General features: G+C 45.4%; 1 protein-coding gene across 3 annotated transcripts in view; it reads right to left on the bottom strand.

Moving 5' to 3' along the window:
- Positions 1-1,060: 1,060 nt before the first annotated feature.
- The window catches only part of LOC138955059 (antistasin-like), a 22,255-nt gene continuing 4,395 nt past the window's right edge, over positions 1,061-18,920 (bottom strand). For 2 of the 3 annotated variants that reach the window (XM_070326772.1, XM_070326771.1), the window contains exons 5-10: positions 10,418-10,507; positions 7,989-8,084; positions 6,966-7,079; positions 5,930-6,046; positions 1,479-1,615; positions 1,061-1,232 (exon numbers count right to left, since the gene is read on the bottom strand). In XM_070326772.1, the coding sequence (XP_070182873.1) occupies positions 1,221-1,232; positions 1,479-1,615; positions 5,930-6,046; positions 6,966-7,079; positions 7,989-8,084; positions 10,418-10,507 (566 nt within the window). In that variant the 3' untranslated portion in view covers positions 1,061-1,220. The remainder of the gene's footprint in view (positions 1,233-1,478; positions 1,616-5,929; positions 6,047-6,965; positions 7,080-7,988; positions 8,085-10,417; positions 10,508-18,920) is intronic. The other variant, XM_070326773.1, reaches the window with a different exon arrangement.

The following is an 18,920-nucleotide window of genomic DNA, read 5'->3' on the forward strand; positions in this document are numbered from 1 at the left end:
TGAACTGTATAGCTATTGGGGCAATTTGAGACATTGCTTTTGCTAGACATATTCCCTTTAACGGCTGTGTGCGTATTTTCTTTTTTGTGCCATGCTTATATTAGTCTGTGATTCTTAATGAATTGCAAATCTGCACGCCTTTTATGCTCTGCTGCAAAATATTTCTATTTTGAGATTATAAAAAAATATACACCCTGGTAAAAATATAATTCATTTTCCTTTTGTTATATTTGTATCTACATTTGTTTCGCCAATTTAGTATGTGACCAATAGGGGAAGCCAAACCATTATTGGTTTGTAAATCCAGCTGACATTTTGTGCAAGTCAAGGGACCAAAATACCCGAAAAAAGCCAATTTTACAATGTGCCGTACAGAAACTCTCCTTGAAGCCTTGCTATCAAATATAAATCAAAGAAAAGGTCATGAAAACTTTAGATTTTTAATTTCAACCAGGTATGATTTTTTTTAAGCAATGCAGTTCAGCATATATCGGTTATCATTCAATTTGTGGGTGTTTGTTTCAGGAAATGAAGCCTAGCCAAGAGTTTTATGTTTTAGCAAGGATGCAAAATTTGAATTTTGTGGGGAAATTAAAAATCTAAAACCCGATAGACTGTCAACGTTCCAAAATTCTGAAGTAATTGGATCATTTTCTTTATGGCACATGATCTCTTGATTAAAACCAATTCTATCAATATCGAATGGTGAAAACTTTCTTTTTGTGGAACAATAAAGTTTGTACAATCATAACTGCTTTAGTAATGTGTGTGTGTAAGTGAGTGTGTGTGTGTAGGTGAGTGTGTGTGTGATTGCGTGCGTGTATATATGCACGTTTATATGTGCGTTGGTTTGTTATTATGTGAACGTATATATGTATTTGTGTGAATGTGCGTGAGAGAGAGAGAGAGAGAGAGATAGTGTGTGTGTGTGTGTGTGTGTGTGTATGTGTGTGTATGTGTGTGTGTGTATGTGTGTGTATGTGTGTGTGTGATGTGTGTGACTGCGTGCGTGCGTCCTCTGTCACATCCACGACTAGCAACAACGCAACTCAATCTTCACTCCTTATCGGTGTCGATTTAATGTTTCATTTGAAAAGTGATCACAACAACAGTACACTCCATGTATCAGGAGATGGGATTCCAATGGACTGTCGCCAAAACCCAGAGCTGGTCGAGCCCTGGATGAATGGATCGTGCGGCTTAACTTCTTTGATCATCAATTACGGAGTGACCTGTGAACATATCAACATCTCACTGGTCAGAGCAAGAAAAAAGGCCCAAGTCGCAAACTCAATTTGTGCTCACACACACACACACACACACACACACATACACACACGCACTGACACCCATACCACCAACACACACACACACACGTACACACACATACACACACGCTCACACACACACACACACACACACACACACCACACACACACACACATCCAACACACACACACACACACACACACACACACCTGTCTGCCATAAGAGCGGCTGCGAGGTGAAGACAGTCTGAGGTAGGGCGAACAGTCGCAGTCACAGTCTGACGGGAAAACGCTTCTGCCAAGGGAGCTTATCAGACAGAACCTCATGCACCGCCGGCGGCACGAGCCTGTGTACAGACGATTAAATGATAATAATAGTAATAATGATAATACAAATAAGAAGAAAAAGAAAGAAGAAGAAGAAGAAGAAGAAGAAAAAGATTTTTAACCGGAACTCCAACTGAAACCATGAGCTGGTGGACTGTCCACTCGACAATCAGCAGTGAACAGTACAGGAACTTTTAAAGAAAGTGTAGAGCAAGGAAAGTGGGGCAACAACTGTTAACAGCACTATGCCCATAAATAGAGGTCATTTTTAAATAGGCGCTGCGCTCTCCCAGTTTCCGTTACGACGATAGCCAATACTGGCTCCCGCAACGTACCCTTACCAGATCCAGATCCAGACCTGAGCAGCGGTACTATATTTGCTGCCACCTTCCTCTTTAGAAAGTGATCCAACTTTACCAGCAACTGGATAATGATAAGTAACGAACGTAGAAAGTAAAACGTGTTTGTTTTAAACATACACAAAAAACGAAAAAAGAGCTATGAACATACAAAGCCGCTGAAACATGTGTCAATTCCAAGATGATTTGAGCCCAATCCCCGCTCTCCTTAGCACTTGCAGTATGGTTTACACAAGAAAGATGGAAGCATTGTGTTTCAGTAAAGAAAGCTGAACTCACTGGGCCTGGTGAAGGGAGGTACCATTTTAACTTGTGACATTGCAGTAAAGAAAAGATAACTTACTGGGCCTGGTGAAGGGAGGTACCACTTGTGACATTACAGTAAAGAAACGATAACTCACTGGGCCTGGTGAAGGGAGGTACCACTTGTGACATTGCAGTAAAGAAAAGATAACTCACTGGGCCTGGTGAAGGGGGGTACCATTTTAACTTGTGACATTACAGTAAAGAAAAGATAACTCACTGGGCCTGGTGAAGAAAGGTACCACTTGTGACATTACAGTAAAGAAAAGATAACTCACTGGGCCTGGTGAAGGGAGGTACTACTTGTGACATTACAGTAAAGAAAAGATAACTCACTGGGCCTGGTGAAGGAAGGTACCACTTGTGACATTACAGTAAAGAAAAGATAACTCACTGGGCCTGGTGAAGGGAGGTACCATTTTAACTTGTGACATTGCAGTAAAGAAAAGATAACTCACTGGGCCTGGTGAAGGGGGGTACCATTTTAACTTGTGACATTGCAGTAAAGAAAAGATAACTCACTGGGCCTGGTGAAGGGGGTACCATTTTAACTTGTGATATTACAGTAAAGAAACGATAACTCACTGGGCCTGGTGAAGGGGGGTACAATTTTAACTTGTGATATTACAGTAAAGAAAAGATAACTCACTGGGCCTGGTGAAGGGGGTACCATTTTAACTTGTGACATTACAGTAAAGAAAAGATAACTCACTGGGCCTGGGGAAGGGGGTACCATTTTAACTTGTGACATTACAGTAAAGAAAAGATAACTCACTGGGCCTGGTGAAGGGAGGTACCATTTTAACTTGTGATATTACAGTAAAGAAAAGATAACTCACTGGGCCCGGTGAAGGGGGTACCATTTTAACTTGTGATATTACAGTAAAGAAAAGATAACTCACTGGGCCTGGTGAAGGGGGTACCATTTTAACTTGTGACATTACAGTAAAGAAAAGATAACTCACTGGGCCTGGTGAAGGGAGGTACCACTTGTGACATTACAGTAAAGAAAAGATAACTCACTGGGCCTGGTGAAGGGGGGTACCATTTTAACTTGTGACATTACAGTAAAGAAAAGATAACTCACTGGGCCTGGTGAAGGGGGGTACCATTTTAACTTGTGACATTGCAGTAAAGAAAAGATAACTCACTGGGCCTGGTGAAGGGAGGTACCATTTTAACTTGTGACATTGCAGTAAAGAAAAGATAACTCACTGGGCCTGGTGAAGGGAGGTACCATTTTAACTTGTGACATTACAGTAAAGAAAAGATAACTCACTGGGCCTGGTGAAGGGGGTACCATTTTAACTTGTGATATTACAGTAAAGAAAAGATAACTCAATGGGCCTGTGGAAGGGGGTACCTTTTTAACTTGTGATAATACAGTAAAGAAAAGATAACTCACTGGGCCTGGTGAAGGGGGTACCATTTTAACTTGTGATATTACAGTAAATGTGGTGAGTGAGAGAAATCTGTTTTGACATTGTGTGACTGTGTCAATAGAATTATAATTTCTAGCGCCTGTATTGCGTCGTAGGCTGTTATCGTAGGTATGACGTCGGTATGACGTAGGTTTCAGGGTTTCGTCATTTCACAGACAGGGGTGTCAGCTTGTGTCTATCGGTTACGTCTGCGTGTTCGGTTTGAATGAAAACACACAGACTATGCATTTGTTTGAATATTCCTGAATGGGGAATGCTTAGTTTTGTTCTTAATAAGTTAAATTTGTTTAGATCGTATTGATAAAAGAATGTTTGGGGTGGCGACGCATAATCAAGCAGCGGCATATAGGACCCTCTTCCCCCTTCCCCTTTTCCCGACTAAAATGAGTAAAAGTTGTAATGAACTCGGCCAAAGTTTGAAACAAACGCGCACTTGTGGCCTGGACTGACAGAGAAAGAACATGTCAAGCCTTGCCGGCCTTTGGATGAATTATGCATTTGTGATGCATTTGTGAAGTGAAAAAGTGTGTGTTGGTGTGTACCAATTGGAGTGATGGAGTGTGTGTTGGCTGTATGTCCTGGAACCGAATGCTGTTGTGAACCAGGGAGTGTTTCGTGTCCAGAGATGATGTAGACCAGGTGAGAATAGACCTTTTGTTATCGGTACATCTTCTTTGGAATTGGCACAATAATTTGATTGTTCTTTAGTCATGTGAATGTGTGGAATTAGATCTCAGCAAGCACAGAAAGTTGGTCCCCTCTCGGACCAATATTGGATTTGGCTAAATGGTCTGTTGTTTTGTCAGGAAATTGACTGCTGTAATAAAATGATGTGTAATTAACAACAGAAGAGAAGGCCAACGATAAGATTGAGAAAACCAAACATGCATGATGTAATACTGGAACTTGAATGATTGTAATTGTGGTGTTGATGACTGTGTGAGATGATACTTTGATATGAATTGTCGTTTCGGTGATTACTGACTTTGCTTTTACTTTTTGTTTTCCCAGCCGAGCGGACTCTTGGTGGGATAGCGTGTATAGCGTATAGTGTATAGTGTATAGTGTATAGTGTATAGTGTATGTGTATGTTTTACTACAGCGTTTCTGATAGCGTGTGTGTTTAGTACTAGCGTGTTAGTTCTAGGTAGTGTTTTACTACCGTGTTTAATAGCGTGTTTTAGAGCACACGTACACCAGTGACTTTATAGTGTTGTGGCAACAGAACTTTTTCGTTGTAGAGATTTGCCTCAAGCTACTTCTGAGTTGAGTGCGGAGTATGTGTTTCCACCTTTTTCAGACTAAGTGTTGAAAATGTTTATTGAAAAGTAGCATTAGTCTGACGAACCTATTTTTAACTTTTATTTTAAATGCTTGGTGATTGTGTGCGTGAGTGTTATGCAATAAAGAGGACAGAGAACATCATTATATGTATTCAAACTTTTTATTGTTTGTGTACTCTCTCCCTCTCGTTTTTTGTAATTGCAACACCCGCATGCGCTCCACCACATAAAGAAAAGATAACTCACTGGGCCTGGGGAAGGAGGTACCATTTTAACTTGTGACATTACAGTAAAGAAAAGATAACTCACTGGGTCTGGGGAAGGGAGGTACCATTTTAACTTGTGACATTACAGTAAAGAAAAGATAACTCACTGGGCCTGGTGAAGGGAGGTACCATTGTAACTTGTGACATTGCAGTAAAGAAAAGATAACTCACTGGGCCTGGTGAAGGGGGTACCATTTTAACTTGTGACATTGCAGTAAAGAAATGATAACTCACTGGGCCTGGTGAAGGGAGGTACCATTTTAACTTGTGACATTGCAGTAAAGAAAAGATAACTCACTGGGCCTGGTGAAGGGGGTACCATTTTAACTTGTGACATTGCAGTAAAGAAAAGATAACTCACTGGGCCTGGTGAAGGGAGGTACCATTTTAACTTGTGACATTACAGTAAAGAAAAGATAACTCACTGGGCCTGGGGAAGGGAGGTACCATTTTAACTTGTGAAATTACAGTAAAGAAAAGATAACTCACTGGGCCTGGTGAAGGGAGGTACCATTTTAACTTGTGATATTGCAGTACAGAAAAGATAACTCACTGGGCCTGGTGAAGGGGGGTACCATTTTAACTTGTGACATTGCAGTAAAGAAAAGATAACTCACTGGGCCTGGTGAAGGGAGGTACCATTTTAACTTGTGATATTGCAGTACAGAAAAGATAACTCACTGGGCCTGGGGGCGACAGGCTTGCACTCGCAGATGGGACAGCCGTCGGGGCCCTTGACGAATCCGTTGCGACAGCCCATTGTGCAGGAGATGGGTCCACAGACCGGCTCCACGGGCCCTGCTTGCAAACAACAGGTAAACATCACGTGACCTGCTTGCAAACAACGGGTAAACATCAAAGTGACCTGCTTGCAAACAACGGATAAACATCACGTGACCTGCTTGCAAACAACGGATAAACATCACGTGACCTGGTTTCCGTTACTGTATGAACTATCTTTATTCCAAGATTACAGGTTAAGACGATTACAACATTTTAATCTACCCAATGTGTTAAAATAAAAGTGATACATCTTTGCAATAAAGCGCTTTGTTTAAAACGCCTTTAAAGATACATTTCAATTTTCATTTTCATGTTCATTTTAATTTTCATTACTTTATTGTCCCATCGCTGGAAAGTTCGGGTCGCTTCCTTCCCAGTAGAAAGATAGCAGCAACAGAGTCGCGGGGCTACCCAGGTGTATGCGTGTTAAGCCACCTCCACTGTTGGCAGAATGACCGAGGTCTTTTATGTGCCACAGAGTTGACACGGGGGTGGAACATGGATACCGTCTGCTTTCTGTGCAGAGAAGTTGTCCAAAGCTGAATCAATTTCACAGATGGAGACAGTTGTGAGTTGCGAAGTTAATTCAGCAACGAGTTCTCACTCTGATGATTGTGGGTACGTGTCCAAATAAAAGGCTGTTCATATCCCTTGTACACTTCTAGACCGGTATATGATGCATGCGCACGATAAAGATCCCTGGCTCTCAAAGGCAGTCTCAGGGATTGTAAACTTGAATACGCGCATGCAGAAAAGAAAGAAAAAAAAGAGTAGCGCTGTATTGTATGGCAGCTCGCTTTCCAGTGAAAAAGCAGCCCGAATTTTCATGGGGGTAACCTCACAGGACAATATGAAAGCTTAACTGTATGATTTAAAGGATGGTTTACACAAGAAAGATGGAAGCATTACGCTCCAGTAAGGAAAGATAACTCACTGGGCCAGGGGACAACAGGCCTGCACTTGCAAATGGGACAGCCGTCGGGGCCCTTGACAAATCCGTTGCGACAGCCTAATTTGCAGATAGGTCCACACCGCGGTATGACGAGCTCTGCAAGGGAAGAACAGAATCGTATTGATATGTAAGAATACAAATAAGGATAAAGTATATCGTCCTCTGAGGCTACCCTCGTAGAAATGTGGGTTGCTTTATCGCTAGGATAAGCGAGCGGTCGTACAATACGATGCTACCCGTTCTTCCTCTTTACTGCATGCGCGTGTTCATTCGCTGTCAATCTTAATCGTGCGCGTGCGTGCACACGGAGGTGTTTGGAGGCGGGGGAGTCTGCAGAAAGTTGGCCCTGGGAAATAAATCCATATTATATATGTGCCAAACGTGGGGTCGAACCCAGGGCGATAGCGACTGACTGGTTTCACTGAAAGCCAGCGCCGCTACCGACTGAGCCATCTCCCCGCCCAAAGTGGCTTGGCCACAAACACTCGAAACTTCCAGACATTCAATAGTCAAGCATGAACATACAAATGAACAGACATATAAACAGAGAGACCAGAGGACCTAAAGGCAGCCACAAACATACTTGTATGGGCGACCTTAGAAAACGCTAGTGCATAATGACAATCACACGATAAACCAGAGGCCTACATATCACTGTCAGTGATGTTGACAGCATTAACGCGCTGACATCTAACGGTGACGGCAATGAAAAGATTGTATGAATGTTCCCCCCCCCCCCCCCCACCCCCTCCATGACAGTTTAATGGATAGATCCCGAAAGCAAGATAGTTACTGTGCACTTTTGTGTAGCCTGCGTGCGCGTGTGTGTGTGTGTGTGTGTGTGTGTGTGTGTGTGTGTGTGTGTGCGTGCGTGCGTGCGCGTGCACTTAGGTTTATCTAACATTGAATAAAGACAAAGCGAAACATCCATTGGCCTTTGAAGTGGAAAAACAAGATACAAGAAACATAACATTGATATACTGACATGTGACTCCAGCAGCTTACCCTTACACTGGCAGGTCTGACAACCGTTTTTCTGCAGGTAGCCGGTAGGGCAAGGCTTGGCACACAGCACGAGGGGGCACACAGGCGGTCTCACGACTAAAACACAACACACATAACGTCATTTTCATATATATTGTAAGGGACATAAGCGATCTGAACAAGCGTGAATAAAGCGGAACCACATATTAAGATCTCAACAAAATCTGAGAAAATCAAGTCTTAAAATTGAAAGTCTTAAAATAGGCAACAACTTGTCGGCTTATTTTGAGATTTTGAACAAAAACTTTGAAAACACGGGTCTTAACAAGGGAGAGAGTCTTACATCGGGGGGTCTTAACAAGGGAGAGAGTCTTACATCGGGGGGTTTTAACAAGGGAGAGAGTCTTACATCGGGGGGTCTTAACAAGGGAGAGAGTCTTACATCGAGGGGTCTTAACAAGGGAGTGAGTCTTACATCGGGGGGTCTTAACAAGGGAGTGAGTCTTACATCGGGGGGTCTTAACAAGGGAGAGAGTCTTACATCGGGGGGTTTTAACAAGGGAGAGAGTCTTACATCGGGGGGTCTTAACAAGGGAGTGAGTCTTACATCGGGGGGTTTTAACAAGGGAGAGAGTCTTACATCGGGGGGTCTTAACAAGGGAGTGAGTCTTACATCGGGGGGTCTTAACAAGGGAGAGAGTCTTACATCGGGGGGTCTAAACAAGGGAGGGAGTCTTACATCGGGGGGTCTTTACAAGGGAGAGAGTCTTACATCGGGGGTCTTAACAAGGGAGAGAATCTTACATCGGGGGGTCTTAACAAGGGAGAGAGTCTTACATCGGGGGGTCTTAACAAGGGAGAGAGTCTTACATCGGGGGGTCTTAACAAGGGAGAGAGTCTTACATCGGGGGGTCGTAACAAGGGAGAGAGTCTTACATCGGGGGGTCTTAACAAGGGAGTGGGTCTTACATCGGGGGGTCTTAACAAGGGAGAGAGTCTTACATCGGGGGGTCTTAACAAGGGAGTGAGTCTTACATCGGGGGGTCTTAACAAGGGAGAGAGTCTTACATCGGGGGGTCTTAACAAGGGAGGGAGTCTTACATCGGGGGTCTTAACAAGGGAGAGAGTCTTACATCGGGGGGTCTTAACAAGGGAGGGAGTCTTACATCGGGGGTCTTAACAAGGGAGAGAGTCTTACATCGGGGGGTCTTAACAAGGGAGAGAGTCTTACATCGGGGGGTCTTAACAAGGGAGAGAGTCTTACATCGGGGGGTCTTAACAAGGGAGAGAGTCTTACATCGGGGGGTCTTAACAAGGGAGAGAGTCTTACATCGGGGGGTCTTAACAAGGGAGAGAGTCTTACATCGGGAGGTCTTAACAAGGTAGAGAGTCTTACATCGGGGGGTCTTAACAAGGGAGTGAGTCTTACATCGGGGGGTCTTAACAAGGGAGAGAGTCTTACATCGGGGGGTCTTAACAAGGGAGTGAGTCTTACATCAGGGGGGTCTTAACAAGGGAGAGAGTCTTACATCGGGGGTCTTAACAAGGGAGAGAGTCTTACATCGGGGGGTCTTAACAAGGGAGAGAGTCTTACATCGGGGGGTCTTAACAAGGGAGAGAGTCTTACATCGGGGGGTCTTAACAAGGGAGAGAGTCTTACATCGGGGGGTCTTAACAAGGGAGTGAGTCTTACATCGGGGGGTCTTAACAAGGGAGAGAGTCTTACATCGGGGGGTCTTAACAAGGGAGAGAGTCTTACATCGGGGGGTCTTAACAAGGTAGAGAGTCTTACATCGGGGGGTCTTAACAAGGGAGTGAGTCTTACATCGGGGGGTCTTAACAAGGGAGAGAGTCTTACATCGGGGGGTCTTAACAAGGGAGAGAGTCTTACATCGGGGGGTCTTAACAAGGGAGAGAGTCTTACATCGGGGGGTCTTAACAAGGTAGAGAGTCTTACATCGGGGGGTCTTAACAAGGGAGTGAGTCTTACATCGGGGGGTCTTAACAAGGGAGAGAGTCTTACATCGGGGGTCTTAACAAGGGAGTGAGTCTTACATCGGGGGGTCTTAAAAAGGGAGAGAGTCTTACATCGGGGGGTCTTAACAAGGGAGGGAGTCTTACATCGGGGGGTCTTAACAAGGGAGAGAGTCTTACATCGGGGGTCTTAACAAGGGAGAGAGTCTTACATCGGGGGGTCTTAACAAGGGAGAGAGTCTTACATCGGGGGGTCTTAACAAGGGAGTGAGTCTTACATCGGGGGGTCTTAACAAGGGAGAGAGTCTTACATCGGGGGGTCTTAACAAGGGAGAGAGTCTTACATCGGGGGGTCTTAACAAGGTAGAGAGTCTTACATCGGGGGGTCTTAACAAGGGAGAGAGTCTTACATCGGGGGTCTTAATAGGGGGTTCCACTGTACCTCTATGTATATGGGAAGGTCAAAGGTCACTCACCGTCTCTGCACTGACAGCTGGGACATCCATTAACTGTCTTGTAACCGTCGGGGCAGGGTCGGGAACACCTGACTTGGGGGCACACACGTCCTGTAGAATAAGAGAACAACTTTTGGCTATAGGCACAATCACAGGTTTTTATGGGCGAACAGATTTTTTTTCTCCAAAATCCGAAACACATAAACTTGTTTTACAACAGATAAATGTGTGCATAACTTCCTTATCGGGAGAGAGAGAGAGTAAAGATGAATTTGATCAGATAAAAATGAGTCATTGTGTTGACGAATAGTGTGAGCATTCAACTTTTTTATTTTTTAATTTTTTATTTATATGGGAGATTTACATAGCGCTTGACGTTCTCTAAGCGCTTTACATATTAATTTCTGCCGTGTGAGATGCATTTTTTTACACAATATATCACGCATTCACATCGGCCAGTAAATCTCAAGCCATTACGGCGAATATTTACTTTTCACGGCCTATTATTCCAAGTCACACGGGTATTTTGTGGACTTTTTTTTTTATCTATGCCTATACATTTTTGCCAGGAAAGACCCTTTTGTCAATCGTGGGATCTTTAACGTGCACACCCCAATGTAGTGTACACATTCCGTCATGTCTCTGGTGTGTCCACTTTAAAGGCCGTGAGGTCAAGGTTCTTGTCGGCCTTAATTAAACGTCCAAAGACGGGCGCAGTGGCGAGGTGGTAAGACGTCGGCCTCCCAATCGGGAGGTCGTGAGTTCGAATCCCGGTCGCTGCCGCCTGAAGGGTTAAGTGTGGAGATTTTTCTGATCTCCCAGGTCAACTTATGAGCAGACTTGCTAGTGACTTAACCCCCTTCGTGTGTTCAAGTAAGCACAAGACCAAGTCCGCACGGAAAAGATCTTGTAATCCATGTCAGAGTTCGGTGGGTTATAGAAACACGAAAATACCCAGCATGCCTCGCCCGAAATCGGCGTATGCTGCCTGAATGGCGGAGTAAAAAAACGGGTTTTCACGTAAAACTCCACTCGTGCTGAAAACATAAGTGAACCCCATGAACGAAGAAGAAGTAGAAGAAGTAGAAGAACAAGAAGAAGAAGAAGAAGAAGAAGAAGAAGAAGAAGAAGAAGAAGAAGAAGAAGAAGAAGAAGAAGAAGAAGAAGAAGAAGAAGAAGAAGAAGTAGAAGAAGAAGTAGAAGAAGAAGAAGAACTAAAACAAGAACAAGAAGAACAAGAACAAGAAGAAGAACAAGAAGAAGAAGAAGAAGAAGAAGAAGAAGAAGAAGAAGAAGAAGAAGAAGAAGAAGAAGAAGAAGAAGAGAAACGTTCCAAAAATTGGACCTTTGTCGTTTTGTTATTTCTTTATATTAAAACAAAATTTATGTTCATATATTATGTATTTTGTTTTTTTGCTGTCAGCAACCCGTGTTCTCTGAGAGAAAAATAATTCAGGGACTGTAGGATGAAAACAAATAACTGTCTACATGCTATAAACACACAGGTCCAGTGTAAAGAGATAATAATTGTGTGCAGACAATCAGGTTGAGTGGAGTTACACAATACATGTAGTTTGAATAAAGGAACACATACGCTATGGAATATCAAATAATGTGGGCCAAAGACACACATATTCTGTGAGACAAAAGAAAACTTGAAGCTCTAGTCACACTCACATCACGACTGTAATGACAGAAGTGTGAAGAGATGGGTGTCTGACATTGATGCAGGACAGGTTGGGACAACTTGGAGGAAATCTTAACAAAAGCGAAGTTAGTCCCAGTTTAAGGGTTTAATACTGTTACACGACACTTGAGATTGCCACAAGTTCTCAAATGTCGTATAGTTGTGTTCTTTTATTCTACGTCGCCCGTCTTCGCAGCAGCAGAAAACAACTCGTCAAATTGAGTTCGAGGATTTATTTAGCATTCCATACATACAACTGCACAACGTAGCAGAACTCAAATAGAAGCTTTTTTAACATTCAAATCGCGCTGACATATATAGTAAATACTCAATCTCGAGAATATTCCAGACCGAACACGATACAACTACATTATACGAGCCGTGGATGGACTAAACTAGCAACATTCTCTATGATGTACATCAAAAAGCGCCGACGCACTTAATCCGAACGAACGCCACGAACTCACACTAAAACAGCATGGTAAACAACTTGTTTTGACAGGACTAGAAAGTTCACCTGCATTCTCGTCCAAGCATAAATATTGTGTTTACAAAATATAATATCGGTACTTTCCCACAAAGTAAAAATAAATCAACTACATGCAACACACAAAACTGAACCAAAGCTCAGCAACGGTAGCGTTTCCTAACATTACCCCCAACACCAGAAGAAATTTACCTAATTTCTTTCAATCATTGAAACGCTACCTGTACACATGTTATGTATACATAACAGATTGAAATCCAGGTTTGTACATTAGTCTGTTGGAGAATGAACACAGTTTTACTCACATACTCGGCTGAGAAAATCTGCTCCAACATTGTCTGAACCTTTGATCGATTCCACTCGCATATCAAAGTTCTGCAAGTACATCACCCACCTCATGATACGATTATTCACAAACTTCGCAGAGTTCAGGTAGGTGAGGGGTTTGTGATCAGTCTGAAGCACGAATTTCACCCCTTGGAGGTAGAGTTCAAATTTCTTGATTCCCCACACGATGGCTAAACACTCTTTCTCCATGGTCGAGTAGTTCTCGGCTCCTGACAGCTTCTTGCTGGCATAGCTGACCGGAAACGGTTTACCTCCATGTTCTTGCATCAGCATGGCGCCGATCCCTTCGTCCGATGCGTCTGTACGCAAGATGAACTCTTTGGCGGTATCAGGAAGGCGTAGCACCGGGTCTCGTGACATCAGGTCGCGCACGGTCTGGTATGCCTTCTCCTGAGCTGGTCCCCAGAGTATTCGGTTGGGGCATCCTTTTCGGGTCATGTCCGACAAAGGCGCCGTTATGGCGGCGAAGTTTGGAATGAACTCTCTGTAGTACCCAGCCAATCCAAGGAAGGATCGCACCTGCTTCTTGGTTTCAGGACGTGGCGCATTGAGGATCTTGGTGACGTTTTCCAACAAAAGCCCCTTTTGACCTTCCTTCAGTGAATGACCTATGAAGTCAACGTTGTCGGTCCCCAAAATGCACTTGCTGGGTCTCACGGTCAGATTGGCTTTTGTCAGGTGGGAAAACAGTTCCCTCAAAGTCTCCAGATGCTCCGCAAAGGTCTCCGTGTGGACTAGCAGATCATCCCAGTAGTACACAACATTCTTCATTCCTTTGAGCATTTTTCGCATTCCCCTCTTCAGGGTAGCACCACTGTTCACCATGCCAAAAGGCATCCGCAGGCACTCATACGTTCCGTCTGGAGTTGCAAAGGCGGTCTTTGGTATGTCCTCTTCGCGCACAGGAATTTGCCAATATCCCTTGCTGAGATCGATCTTTGAGAAGATCTTACTGCCAGTCAACCGTCGGAACAGATCAGCCGCCGTCGGCATTGGTTCAGGGTCAAACACGGTGATCTTATTCACTTTCCTGAAGTCCCTGTTTGTACCGTCTTTCTTCTTGACAACAACAACGGGAGATGAGTAAGGGGATGATGACTCACGGATGACCCCCATCTTCAACATGTTGTCGATGTCCTTCTTCAAGGATTCCCGAGCCTGAAACGGGATAGGGTATGGTTTTGAGCGAACAGGAACGTCAGATGTGAGGTGGACTTCATGTTCGACCAAGGACGTAGAGCCTGGAACATCAGAGAACCTATGGGTGAAGTCGCCCATAAAATCATGCAGCTCCTTCTGCTGATCTTCTGTCAGGTCAGGTCCTAGCTTGACGTCATCCACTCCCTCTTTCTTGTGGAGGTCTCCCAACTCCAGTAGTTCCTCGCCGTCGAACTCGTCTAGTTCGGCTGGTTCTTCCGCACTTGCTGCGACCTGTACTGCTTCCGGAGGTCTCTCCACATACAGTTTCAGGAGGTTAGCGTGGTAGATCTTGGACTTCTTGCCGACATTCACCTTGTAGTCGTTGATCCCTACCACGGCCTCAACCTCGTATGGGCCTTTCCACTGCATCAGTAGTTTGTTGTGATCAGTGGGAAGCAGTATCAGCACTTTGTGCTTTCCACTATCCTGAGACTTTCTCAAGTTTTCTCTCGCAATCTCGAGAGTCTCCTCCAGTTTCTCTCGCAACTCGAACACGTACTGGTAACTGTTCTTCACTTCAGGTGTGTCCACATCTTTCGTCCACAATTCCTTTAGTATCTGCATCGGGCCTCTCACGGTCCGCCCGTACATCAGCTCGAACGGGGAGAATCCAGTGGACTCTTGTGGCACCTCCCTGTATGCAAACAGCAAGGCATTGATGTAGCGATGCCACTGCCTTGGCTGCTCACTGCATAGTTTCTTCAGCGTGGACTTCAGCGTCGCATTGAATTTTTCTACCAGCCCATTGCACATCGGGTGATAGGGTGTCGTAGTCAAGTGACGAATGCTCAGCAGCCTGTTGACCTCTTCCATGCATTCAGAGACAAACTGTGTCCCCAGGTCTGTGAGGATCTCTTCAGGAACCCCAATTCTGCTGAAAATGTCCACAAGTGCCTCGGCAACAGTCTCGGTGTCAATTTTCTTCAGAGGCACGGCTTCTGGGTACCTGGTTGCATAGTCTACCAGGGTCAGTACCCAACGATGACCCGCTTCACTTGGCGGTTTGATCTCGCCGATGAGGTCAATGGCCACCCTCTTGAAAGGTCGGTCGATCAAAGGCATCTTCTGCAACGGCACTTTCGGGACCCTTCCTCGAGGTATGGTTTTCTGGCAAATATCGCACGATCGGCAGAATCGAGTCACATCTGCATGCAGTCCTGGCCAGTAAAACGCAGCCTGGATTCTGTCCGATGTCTTCTTGACCCCCAAGTGACCTCCCATAATAGAGTCGTGGGCCACCTCCATCACCTGGCGCCTAAGTGGTTGAGGCACCAGAACTTGACGTAATGGCTTCCCACCGTTGACTCTCGCGTGCTGGAACACTCTGTACAGAATCTTGGCCTTCACTTCAAAGTGCACAGTGCCTTCGCCCTTAGTCATCTCCTTGACAGGACGACTCCTGTACTTTGTCAAGGTCAAATCAGCTTCCTGTAGCTGAATCAGCCGATCCCTGTCCACGACAGCAGTTGCAGAACTGTTGGTGACCCTGAGTGGCGTAGTTGTTTTGTCCTTCTTCGCCTGGGCTCTGGTCGTCACAGCGCTTACAACCTGCGGCTGGTCGCGGCGATGCACAGTAGCTCTGTCATCTCGTAACAGTTCGCTGATATCTTCATTCGCGAATGGCAGTGGGTCTTCCTCCTCAGCAGCAGGCTGAGCTGAGCCCATTCTCCATTCGAAATCAGGGTCATCAGGACGTCTCGCACCCCCAATGTTCCCAATTAGTAGATCGTACAAGGGCTTCTTCAGGCAGACGGCCTCAACTTCTCCGGTGAAGTATGGAGTATCGATCTGGATTTTTACCACTGGTGCCTTCACGCATTTGCTGTCAGCCATGAGCGTCCACTTGAAGTCACCAGTGAACTTCTCTGTTGGCACCAGATCCTCTTTGACGATGACCCCATTGCAGCCCGAATCTCTGAGAACAGTCACTTCCTGCTTCTCAACAAATCCCTTTGACACGGGCATGTTCGACACTGACACAGCTGCGCTGGCGACGACAGAGATTGACTTGCCATTGGCGAGTAGAAGCTGGCCATCAGAAATACATTCTTCCACGTCCGATGGTGTAGCCACTTGCTCGGCAGCCCTTGGAAGTATGACGCTGCTCGCACATACTTGTTGGTTCGAGCCACTCGTTTGCCTCTTGTTGTCGTAATATCTCCGTCGATGTTCTTGCGCTTTGTCATTGACATGTCCGTTATTTTTCTTTTGGGGACAGTTGGCGACTCGGTGGCCCTTGGCATTGCAATGGAAACACGTTATGTTCTGCCCTTCATTGGATGATGGTGCGGACTCAGTTTGTCCCTTGGCAGGTTGGTTTCCCTGGTTCCCGCTCTTCTGGAAAGGTTTCGATGACTTTGACGTCCCCAGGGTCCTTCCATGAGCAATGAGATAACGCTCAGCAGCATCAGTAATGTCCTTCAAACCCCGCAGTTTTTGCTCTTCCAAGCGGGTCGCCAGGTCCTTCGGGCAGGCATTAAGGAACTGCTCCTTCACGATCAAGTCCCGCAGACTCTCGTATGACTGCTCTTCACCTGATAACTCCACCCACTTCTGCAGGTATGACGACAGGCGCTCCACAAACTGGCTCGGTGTCTCTCCAGACAATGGCTGGCATTCGCGGAAGCGTTGACGGTAGCCCCTTTCAGTGAAGTTGTAGCAACGCAACAGAGCTTCCTTCAGTACATCATAGTCTCTGGCGTCATCATTTGAGAGTCTAGTGTAGACCTCAAGTGCTGCCCCAGTCAAATGTGCGCTGAGTTGAATCGCCCAGTCGTCGCGCTGCCATCTAGCACTCTCAGCGAACCTCTCGAATCTTGCAAGGTAGCAGTCGATCTGGTCCTTCCCGTCAGCGAATGCTGGAAGTTTCGGTGCCCTGTGTAACATTTGCTGCTGGTTATCTCTTTGGCGTGGTGCCTCGTGCTCACTTTGAACACGCACCATTTCTGTCTGAAGCTCTAAGCGTTTCGTCTCCATTTCTATCTGGAGCTCTAAGCGTTTCAGCTCAATTTGCCTTTCTTCACGCTGTGCTTCTCTTTCTCTTTCTTCACGCTGCGCTTGTCTTTCTTTATCTTCACGCTGCGCTTGTCTTTCTTCACGCTGCGCTTGTCTTTCTTCACGCTCACGCTGCGCTTGTCTTTCTTCACGCTGCGCCAGCAGTCGTGTCTGGGACTCGACGAACTCCGTCAACTGCTTGCCTTTTAGTCCCAGTTCAATTCCTTTTCCCCAGAACTCAGCCATTCTGGTCTTTTCCGGTGCGTTCGTCTGTATTCTTTCACAGCCCCGAACGTAGACGAATGTAGTCTTCTAAAAGAACACAGTCTCTACTGCACCTCCGATGCTTCTCTCGTCGCTGTTCACCTTCGTAGACGCAGGCTGCCACCCTCCTCGTCTAACGTGACGGCGCACACTGCTCACGATACGTACACGACGTACCTCAGTCGTATTTCGTAGTATTAATGCACTAGCTCCGCGACGAAGTCCGTCTCGTCCAAACGGCAGCTAACCTCTGTAATCCCGATACACTCCGGCGTCGCTCACCGTACCGAGCTGCGGCGATTACCAAACTCTTCACCAGTCACACCGAATCCACGGTTCCGTAGTCTCAATACTGATCCCTCAGGATACACCCGATTGATGGCTACCTCCTGTGACTGTCTTGACACTAGTCCTTGTTGCTGGAAAACCCTTGGCGTTAAACGTAGATCCTTGGCTTGGCCCCCAATTGTTACACGACACTTGAGATTGCCACAAGTTCTCAAATGTCGTATAGTTGTGTTCTTTTATTCTACGTCGCCCGTCTTCGCAGCAGCAGAAAACAACTCGTCAAATTGAGTTCGAGGATTTATTTAGCATTCCATACATACAACTGCACAACGTAGCAGACATATATAGTAAATACTCAATCTCGAGAATATTCCAGACCGAACACGATACAACTACATTATACGAGCCGTGCATGGACTAAACTAGCAACATTCTCTATGACGTACATCAAAAAGCGCCGATGCACTTAATCCGAACGAACGCCACGAAGTCACACTACAAACAGCATGGTAAACAACTTGTTTTGACAGGACTAGAAAGTTCACCTGCATTCTCGTCCAAGCATAAATATTGTGTTTACAAAATATAATATCGGTACTTTCCCACAAAGTAAAAATAAATCAACTACATGCAACACACAAAACTGAACCAAAGCTCAGCAACGGTAGCGTTTCCTAACAAATACACCGTTTTTCTCTTCAAGTTTTTTGACCACAACATTCATAAAGCAGAACTGTTTGTGTTAAAATTCGGTGTGCATTTTCTGCAAAATATGCAGAATTTATAGTATACTAGATGATTACTCGCTTTGCCGGGATGATCGCGAGACGGAGTATGAATACCCGGCTTCGCCGGGAAGAAGTAGAGCCGAATAGTACCCGGCATCGCCGGGTGAGTTGCGCACCGTACGCCGGCTTCGCGGGTACCCGCGATTGACGCCACACGAAGGAAGGGAGATAAACGCGCAAAACACTGGAGAAGATATGGAAGAGTTACTAGGAATGGATGTACAGAAAAACCATAAAAACCAAAATCGGTTTGAACAGCGCTGCGCGCTGAGAGCACGTGTTGAAAATTTTTATCGACCAGATTGTGTCCGGGGTCTACTTGAATATGCCCACCAAATTTGAAGCAGATCCATCGAGAACTTTGGCCGTGCATCGTGAACACACAGACAGACACACACACACACACACACACACAAGCCGTATATAGATATAGATGATACACAACAATTTCGCTTTTAGAATGACTTT

Source organism: Littorina saxatilis, unplaced genomic scaffold, assembly GCF_037325665.1.
Source record: "Littorina saxatilis isolate snail1 unplaced genomic scaffold, US_GU_Lsax_2.0 scaffold_206, whole genome shotgun sequence".
In the NCBI taxonomy this organism is placed as follows: domain Eukaryota; kingdom Metazoa; phylum Mollusca; class Gastropoda; order Littorinimorpha; family Littorinidae; genus Littorina; species Littorina saxatilis.